This window comes from Arvicola amphibius, chromosome X (genome assembly GCF_903992535.2).
Source record: "Arvicola amphibius chromosome X, mArvAmp1.2, whole genome shotgun sequence".
Lineage (NCBI taxonomy): Eukaryota > Metazoa > Chordata > Mammalia > Rodentia > Cricetidae > Arvicola > Arvicola amphibius.
Genome location: NC_052065.1, coordinates 71,356,764 through 71,367,092, shown reverse-complemented (window position 1 = coordinate 71,367,092; position 10,329 = coordinate 71,356,764). Strand labels below are relative to the sequence as shown.

Below are 10,329 nucleotides of genomic sequence, written 5' to 3'. Positions count from 1 at the left end.
ATGAACTTATACATCTGTGAAGACATGATAGTTGTTAAAATATTGATCTAAATAGTAACTAAGTTAAAGTGACTTTCTTAATTCTACAAAAATCCTGTTCCTCACAAAAGTAAACTTAAATCAGAGAGGAGCAAAAGCATATCCAATCTAAAGAGATTTTTCAAGATTCAGTCAGTTCCAAAACCTTGCTGACACTCACTGGGTAATTTAGAAGCTTACCAAAAATATAAACTGCCTTATATGTATGAAAAATTTATGAGGCATTGCATATTTAGATGTTTTGGAGAACCTTACCAACACAGAAGTTCTCATTTACTTTGTTAAATTCTCAACAAATATATTTTTCATTATAAATTTGAAAAACATATGTAATGTAGGTATTATGCCATGTCTGTGGAACATTTTTGGTTCACTTTGTGGTTGACTAAAATCAGAATACTACACACACACACACACACACACACACACAGTGATTTAAGTAGTGGATATTTGACATATTGAAATTTAGCCTTTATAATGAACATAAAATATTTTTTATAAAGAACATCAATTCAAATGTAACATCTGTTTTATTCTAGTTTTTCCAAAATCATGCTGTAGCATGATAAAGTATGATGAAACAGGAGAATACTTAAACTACCAGAGCTCATCAGAAATAGTGTTTATATTACAGTTTTTCTACAGTGGAACACCTGCATGAGTCACCTGGTCAGTGAATGAATTAAAATGAATACTCTTTGATCCTAAAACAAGACTTACTTAATATGTATATTTGAGAAGTGGAATGGAGCTCAAAAATATCTTTAAAAAGATCCTTAGGGAATGTTGAATACATTAAGGCTTAAAGAAAATATGAGATACTGTCTGTTTGCTTGTTAATTTCATAATATGTAGAAGACTGGGGAGGGGGAATCAACAGTATGCATTAATGAAAGTACTCATCCAGAGTAACCTGGTCTTTCTCTAAAATCAATAGTTCAAAAATTGGGTAAGTAGTAAAATTTGTCTGAGTCATAATTCCTTTAAATATTAATGTAAAAATATTAGCTAATTTCCACATTTATAGAAATAAAATAATTTTTCAAAGAAGTATCTTATGAATTGTAAACAAGTTTTAAAAATCACTACATATTATTAATGATAATAAACCAATAAATACCCACATAAATACAGTATTGGGCATACTGGAATCTCACTATATCTTTAGATTCTTTCTTTGTAGAAAAGAAAAAAATGGGATCCATTTCAGCATACTAGGAACTAAAGGATGTTTCAAAATGTTTAATGTAGGATTACAGTAATCAAGAGTGAAAAATATGGAATTTACAGTATTGATCTATTTAGTTAACTTAAATTCTCATGTAATAAAGTCAATACAAAACTGTATCTGACATCTATTATTATCTTTATATTTGTCATGAAGTTATAAATATCATAAGTTAAAAATTGAAGTATATTCATTTACTAAGGTTCACTGTTACTCCATAACTGACAAAACACTCTGATTTGAAGAGAAAGTCCTGGCTATGACAATTGAGTATAATTAGCTGAGACCAAGACTCAAAGAATAAAAGTTGGTGGAAGACAAGGTACTTGGGGGGAAAGAATGAGACAAGATAGGTAATTCTTACCTAATAATCTGTTACATTTTGTGAAGAAACTTGAGTGTTTCATTTGACATGTTAGAAGATATTTACCAAACTAAAAGGGGGCATCCACTAAAAAGGAAGTACCTTATAAACAGCTGATGCAAATACACAGAGAAAAAATTTTGTAGTGATGATATAGCAGCAAAGTATAAAACAGTGATTAACTGACAAAACACTTGTGTATAGAAAGTGCTTCCAAAGAGTCCTGTCCCTGTGCTGAGGACAACCTTTCAGACCCGTGAGGGGGTGCCATCCTGGGGCAGGGCAGACCATATGGGAAAGGAGCATTGGGCCCCTTCAGATCCTGCTGCAGGGGCTTCTTTGTTCCACACATCCCTGCCTCCCCAAGAATACCCTATTGTCTGCCAGGTCCTTGACCCAGGAACAGTTCCTGCTCCTGAACTGAGGCTACCCACCCAGAGGGGTGAGTGTGCACCTGCCGGCTGGAGGGGAGTGCACAGCACCTCCAGCTCCTGCTGCAGGGGCTTCTTGGTTCCACACAATCCTCCCCTCCCCCTAAGTTCGCCCTTTTGTCTGCAGGGGTCCTTGGACATCCAAGAGTCCTATCACTGTGCTGAGGACAAACTTTCAGACCAATGAGTGGGTGCCATCCCGGGGCAGGGCGGAATGTCCAAGAGAGGAGCACTGGGCCCTTTCAACTCCTGCTTCAGGGGCTACTTTGTTCCACACATCCCTGCCTCCCCCAAGCCTGCCCTATTGTTTGAGAGGGATGCTTGGCCCAGGAACATTGCCTACTCCTGCACTGAGGAGATCCACCCAGAGGGAACAGTTTCGCTGCTCCTGCACTGATGAGATCCACCCAGAGTCAGTTTACAGCATAGACTGGACCATGACCGCCAACAAGACTCCCCTGGATGCACTTGAAGGAAGAGATGGGCAGCATCAATGCAAGAATTCCTCCAACAACCTGAAAAGGCAACATAACAACACCAGATTCCAGGGATCACACAAGAAGAAGACCTGAACATCCTATTCCAGAAGAAGTAGAAGAATTCAACCTTAAATGTAACATGGTAAAAAATAATAGAGGACCTAAACAGGATGTGAAAAACCTTCTGTAAAGAAATGGAGAAGACAAACCAAAAGACCAACATGTAATAAATCTCTCAAGATACCCAAGAAAACTAAGACAACAGCAATCAAACAGGTCATGGAAACAGTTCAAGACTTGAAAGAATGGAAATGGAGTAATAACAAAACGCAAACCGAGGTAGCCTGGATATGGAAAATCTGGGTATTAGATCAGGAACGACAGAGACAAGCAGACCAACAGAATAAAAGAGATAGAAGAAGTATCAGACACCGAAGATACTATAGAGGAAATAAACTCATTGATTAAAGAAAACAACAAATCCAACAAATTCTTTTTTTTCTGTTTTCACAAGTTTTGTTTTTATTTGTAGTGATGATTGTTTGCTGAACTCTGCATATGAGATGCACGTAATCCCAGGTCAATAATTTGAACACGTGAGACACATATAGATTTGTTCATCCTTATTATCTCACAATAGCCAGGATGCACACTTGCTTCTCATGCTTGCAAAACTTCAAAGGCTGGTGTCTGTGGCCTCTGTCAATTTAGCTTGGCTGAATCTTAAAAATCTCCTTTGCTTTTTCAATTATTTTCTCATCGTAGGGAGGCTTTCTCTGGCTGCCAGGCTGCAGGAACTTCTTCACGTTGGGCAGGCTGCTGATTCTGCTCTTCAGCGCCTTCAGCAGGGGGAAAGGGTCCAGAAGGTTGGAGTCAAGCTCTTCAACATAGAGGAGAACTTCCAGCAGGTGAATGTCCACCCTGGTCAGCCTGTTCCCAACAAGGTAGTCTTGTCCGTGGCTCTTCAAAATCTGTTCGTAGGCAGGCAGGTACCGGCTTTTGGCTTTTTCTTTTGCCAAGGAGATCTTGGCTTCTCTTTGGTCTGGGAAACATGTTACCACTTGCAGCATCATCTCAGTCAGATCTAAAATACCCTCTGTGTACATGTCAATCAGGGCTCTCTCCTTTGCATCCTTTCCATAGAGGTCGTATTTGGTGGCAATGTAGTTGAGAATGGCTCTGCTCTGTACCAGCCTCATCCCATCAATCTCCACCATGGGCAGTTGTTGAAACATCAAACTCCCATCTTTTATTAACTTTTCCAAATCTTCTGAAGTTTCCATTAACTTTTCTTCAAACTCCACCCCTGCTGCAGCCAGGAGCCACCTGATGCACTCCATTTTGCCCCGGCCAATGTAGTAGTAAAGCACGGGTTTCCCAGCCATGGCTGCAACTGTGGTTTCACTAGTGAGAGTCCAGACCTCTGCTCTGCTCAGCTCCCCAACCCTGCTCCAGATGAGTCCAATCCAACAAATTCTTAACACAAAACATCCAGGAAATCTGGGACACATGAAAACATGTAAGACCAAAACTAAGAATATGGGGTAGAAGAAGGAGAATTACAGCTTCAAAGCCCAGAAAATATATTCAAAAAATTATAGAAGAAACTTTCCCAACCTAAAGAAGATATTCCTATGAAGGTACAAGAAGGATACAGAACACCAAAAAGACTGGATCAAAAAAAGCATCCCCTCAGCCATATACTAATCAAAACACAAAACATACAGAATAAAGAATGAATATTAAGGGCTGCAAGGGAAAAAGGTCAAGTACCATATAAAGGGAAACCTAACAGAATTAAACCTGACATCTCAATGGAAACCATGAAAGCCAGAAGATCTTGGATAGATGTGCTGCAGACACTAAGAGACCATGAATGCAAGCCCAGGCTACTATCCAGCAAAGCTAGCATTCACCATCGATGGAGAAAACAAGATATTCCAGGACAAAAACAGATTTAAAAAATACATAGCCATAAACCCAGCCTTACAGAAAATACTAGAAGGAAAACCACAAACCAAGGAAGCCAACAACACCCATAAAAACACAAGCATCTAACAACCCATCACCAGCACAACTCAAAGAAGGGAAACACACAAACACTACCACCAGAAAAAAATAACCAGAGGTAGCAACCAGTGATCATTAATATCACTTAATATCAATGGACTCAATTCACCTATAAAAAGGCACAGGTTAAGAGAATGAATATGAAAATAGGATCCAACATTGTGCTGTTTACAAGAAACACACTCAACCACAAAGACAGACATCTACTCAGAATAAAGGGTTGGGAAAGGTTTTCCAATCAAATGGTCCAAAGAAACAAGCAGGTGGGGCTATACTAATATCTAACAAAATTGATTTCAAACTAAAATCAATCAGAAGAGATGGAGATGGACACTTTATTCTCACAAAAGGAACAATTCATCAGGAAAAGTCTAATCCTGAATATCTATGCCCCTAATATAAAAGTACGCACATATGTAAAAGAAATATGTACTAGAACTCAAGCATACATCAAACCCCACACTCTAATAGTAGGAGATTTCAACACTCCTCTCTCACCAATGGACAGATCAACCAGATAGAAACTTAAACAGAGAAACAAGAGAACTAACTAACAGATGTATGAACCAAATGAACTTAACAGACATCTATAGAACATTCTACCCAATCAGAAAAGAATATACAATTCTTCTCAGCATCTCATGGAACCTTCTCAAAATTGATCACATAATAGGTAACAAAAAAACATTCGTAGATACAAAGAAATTGTAGTAACCACCTGTGTACTATCGGATCACCATGGAAAAAAGTTAGAATTCAACAACAATTCTACCCCAGAAAGCCTACAAACTCATGAAACTGAACAGTCAACTACTGAGCACCCCTGGTCAAGGAAGAATAAAGAAAGAAATTAAAGTATTCCTTGAATTCAATGAAAATAAAGACACACAACATACTCAAACCTATGGGACACTATGAAAGCATGCTAAAAGGAAAGTTCATAGCACTAATGCCCACATAAAGAAAACAGAGAAAGCACACATTGGAGACTTAACAGCACACCTGAAAGATCTAGAAAAAAGAAGCAGACTCACAAAGGAGAAATAGAAGACTGGAATAATCAAACTGAGGGCTGAATCACAAAATAGAAACACAGAAAACAATCCAAAGAACCAATGAAACAAAAAGCTGGTTCTTGGAAGAAATCAAACAAGATTGACAAACCCCTATCCAAACTAATGAAATGGCAGAGAGAGAGAACACACAATTAATAAGATCAGAAATGAAAAGGGGCACATAACCACAGACCAAAGAGGATTTTCAGAGAATCAATTAGATCTTACTACAAGACCTGTATGCCACAAAATTGGAAAATTTAAAAGAAATGGATGTTTTTAAAATAAGTACCATATACCAAAGTTAAACCAGGACCAGGTGAACAATCTAAATAGCCTGTTAGTCGCAAAGAAATAGAAACTGTTATCAGAAACCCTCCCTACCAAAAAAGCCCAGGACCTGATGCTTTCAATGCAGAATTCTACCAGATCTTCCAAAGAAGACCTAATACCTATACTCCTTAATGTATTTCACAAAATAGAAACAGGAGTCATTGACAAACTCCTTTTATGAAGCTAGAGTTACCCTGATACAAAAACCACACAAAGACCCAACCAAGAAAGAGAATTATAGACCAATCCCACTCATGAACAATGGACACAAAATCTCAATAAAATACTGGCAAACCAAATCAGAACATATCAAAAAATTATAAATTATGATCAAGTAGGTTTCAATCCCAGAGAAGCAGGGCTGGTTCAAACTACAAAAATCTATCAATGTAATACATCATATAAATAAACTGAAAGAAAAACATATGATCATTTCATTAAATGCTGAAAAAGCATTTGAAAAATTCAAAATTCAACACCACTTTATGATAAAGTCTTTGGAGAGATTAGGGATACAAGGTTCATACCTAAATATAATAAAAGCTAAATACAGCAAGCCAACAACTTCCATCAAATTAATGAAGAGAAACTCAAAGCATTGCACTAAAATCAGAGAACAAGACAAGCTATCTATCCACTATCTCCATACCTCTTCGTATATTGCTTGAAGTTCTAGCAATAGCAATAGAAAAAATAAGGAGATCAGGGGATCTAAAATTAAAAAGGAAGAAGTCAAACTTATTTGCAGATGATATGATAGTGTACATAAGCAACTCCAAAATCTCTACCAAAGAACTCCCACAGCTGATAAACACCTTTAGTAATTTGGCAGGATACAAGATCAAATCCAAAAAATCAGTTTCCCTCCTATACATAAAGGATAAAGAAGCAGAGAGGGAAATCAGAGAAGCATCACCTTTCACGACAGCCACAAATAGCATAAAGTATCTTGGGGTAACTCTAACAAAGGAATTGAAAGATCTATTTGACAAGAATTTTAAGTCTTTGAAGAAAGAAATTGAAGAGGATACCAGAAAATGGAAGGATCTCCCATGCTCTTGGATTGGGAGGATCAACATAGTGAAAATGGCAATTCTACCAAAAGCAATCTATAGATTCAATGTCAATCCCACTATAAATCCCACCAAAATTCTTCACAGACCTTTGAGGAGAACAATAATCAACTTTATATGGAAAAACAAAAAACCCAGGCTTGCCAAACAATCCTATACAATAAAAGTACTTCTGGATACATTACCCATCCCTGACTTCAAACTCTATTACAGAGCTACAGCAGATGAAAACAGCTTGGTATTAGCATAAAACAGAGATGTTGACCAATGGAATCAAATCGAAGATCCGGATATTAACCCACAAACCATATGAACACCTGATTTCCCGACAAAGGAGCTAAATTATACAATAGAAGAAAGAAAGCATCTTTAACAAATGGTGCTGAAATAACTGGATATCAACATGTAGAAGAATGAAAATAGATCCATATCTACACCATGCACAAAACTCAAGTCAGATGGTATTAAAGACCCTCAATATAAATCTGACCACACTGAATCTGATAGAAGAGAAAGTGGGAAATAGTCTGCAAACACATGGGGACAAGAGACCACTTCCTACATATAACCCCAGTAGCACAGATTATAAGAGCAACAATGAATAATGGGACCAACATGACCTCCTGAAAACTGAGAAACAGAAACTATAAAGCAACAGATTATGGACATTAAGACAAAAAGGCAACCTACTGAATGGAGAAGATCTTCTCCAACCCTCCAACAGACAAAGGTTTGATCTCCAAAATATATAAATAACTCAAGAAACTAAACATTAAATCTCTAATTAACACAATTAAAATATGGAGTACTTGAACTGAACAGAGAATTCTCAGCAGAAGATGTTCGAATGGCCAAAGACACTTAAGGTCATGCTCAAACCTCCTTAGTGATCATGGAAATGCAAATAAAAACAACTTTGAGAAACCTTCTATAGACCTGTCAGAATGACTAAAATCAAAAGCACCAATGATAGCTTATGCTGGAGAGGTTGTGGAGTAAGGGGAACACATATCCATTGTTGATGGAAATGCAAACTTGTGCAACCACTTTGGAAATCAATATGGTGCTTTCTCAGGAAACTGGGAGTCAACCTACCTCAGGATCCAGCAATTCCACTCTTGGGAATATACCCAAGAGATGCCCAATCATACTACAAAAGCATTTGTTCAACTAAGTTCATAGCAGCACTATTTGTAATAGCCAGTAAACAACCTAGCTGCCCCTCAATAAAAGAATGGATAAAGAAGGTGTGACACATATACACTTTAGAGTTCTACTCTGCAGTAAAAAACAATGACATCTTGAATTTTGTATGCAAATGGATGGAAATAGAAAGCACTTTACTGAGATAACCCAGACCCAAAAAGAGGAATATGGTATGTACTCACTCATAAGTGGATTCTAGGCATAAAGAAAGTACATTGAGCCTATAGTTCATAGCTCCTAGAGAGCTAAATAAAAGGTGAACCCAAAGAAATACATATAGTTATCCTCCTGGATATTGGAAGTTGACAATATCACTGGGCAAAAGTTGTTGAGGCAGGGGCGTGGGGATGAGTTGGGAGGGAAGGAGAGATGGGGGAGAGAGAGGGAGAATGGGAGGACCTGGGGAGAACCTGGGGAATAAGATTGTTGAGATGAAGGAAGGTTCAATATGGGAGCAGAGAAGATGATATCTTAACTAAGGGAGCCATTTAGGGTTGGCAATAGTCTTGGCTCTAGAGGGGTTCCCAGGTATTCCAAGAGGAGTTCTGCAACTAGGTCCCGTGAGCAGCAGAGGAGAGGGTGACTGAACTGGCCTTCTCCCCTAGAGGAAACAGATTCACTGGTCAAAGAAAGCAGTAAATTCAAAACTTTCCTAACACAAAACATACTGCAAATCTGGGACACCATGAAAAGACCAAACCTAAGAATAATAGGGATAGAAGGAGAAGAATCCCAGCTCAAAGGCTCAGAAAAAATATACTCAACAAAATTACAGAAGAAACTTTCCAAACCTAAATAAGGAAATGCCTATGAAGGTACAAGATTCTTATGGAACACCAAATAGACTGGACCCTCCCCCCACCAGAAAAGCTCCCTCACCACATAATAATTAAAACACTAAACATATAGAATGAAGAAAGAATATTAAGAGCTACAAAGGAAAAACGTAAAGTAACATAAATGCACAACTATCAGAATTATGCCTGAATTCTCAGTGGAGACTCTAAAAGGCAGGAGGTCCTGGACAGATGTTTCATAGAGACTAAGGAACCACAGATGCCACTACATACCCAGAAAAAAATTCAATCACCTTAGACAGAAAAAAAACAGGATATTTCTTGACAAAATTCAACTTAAACATTACCTATCCACAAATGCAGCCCCACAGAGTATTAAAAGGAAAACTGCAACCCAAGGAAGTTAGTTGCACACAAGAAAACACAGGTAATAGATATCAGAACCAGCAAATCCCAAAGAATGGAAACACACACACACACACACACACACACACACACACACACACAACCACTATTACGACCCAATCAAAAAAACTAAGAGGGAATTAACAATCACTGGTCATTAATACTTTAATAACAATGAACTCAATTTTCTAATTAAAGAGACACAGGCTAAGGAAATGCATATGAAAACATGACCCATCTTTCTGCTACAATACAAGAAATATATCTCAACTTCAAAAACAGACATCCACCTCAAAATAAAGGTTTGGGGGAAAGATTTTACAATCAAATGGACCTAAGAAATACACCAGTATAGCTATCCTAATATCTAACAAAATGGACTTCAAAATAAAGTTAATGAAAAGAGATGGAGAAGGACATTTCATATTCACCAAAAGAAAAACCCATCAAGATGAAGCCTTAATTCTGATTACCTATGCCCCAAATAAAAGGGCAACCAAATTTATAAAGGGAAACATTACTAAAACTTAAATAACGTATTGACCATCAAACACTGATAGGGAGAGACTTAAGTACACAACTTTTACAAATAGAGACAAAATGTAAACAGAGAACTGCTATAGATAACTGATGTTATAACTCAAATGAACTTAATAGATATTTACAGAAAATTTCACACAAACACAAAAGAATATATGAGATTCTTCTCAGAACCTCATGGCATTTTTTCTAAAATTGATTACATACTTGGTCACAAAGCAAATCTCAACAGATACAAAGAAAATTGCAATATCCCCTGAATCTTATCAGATCACTAGAGGTTAAAATTATAGTTCAACAACACAAATT

The 10,329-nt window shown here is 37.4% G+C and overlaps 1 protein-coding gene across 1 annotated transcript; it reads right to left on the bottom strand.

Annotated features, from left to right (window-relative positions):
• Positions 1–3,149: 3,149 nt before the first annotated feature.
• Positions 3,150–3,980, bottom strand: LOC119805014 (glutathione S-transferase A2-like). The gene has a single exon (XM_038316801.1). It carries the CDS (start codon positions 3,924–3,926, stop codon positions 3,249–3,251), a length of 678 nt encoding a protein of 225 aa, XP_038172729.1. The 5' UTR covers positions 3,927–3,980; the 3' UTR covers positions 3,150–3,248.
• Between the last annotated feature and the right edge of the window lie 6,349 nt (positions 3,981–10,329).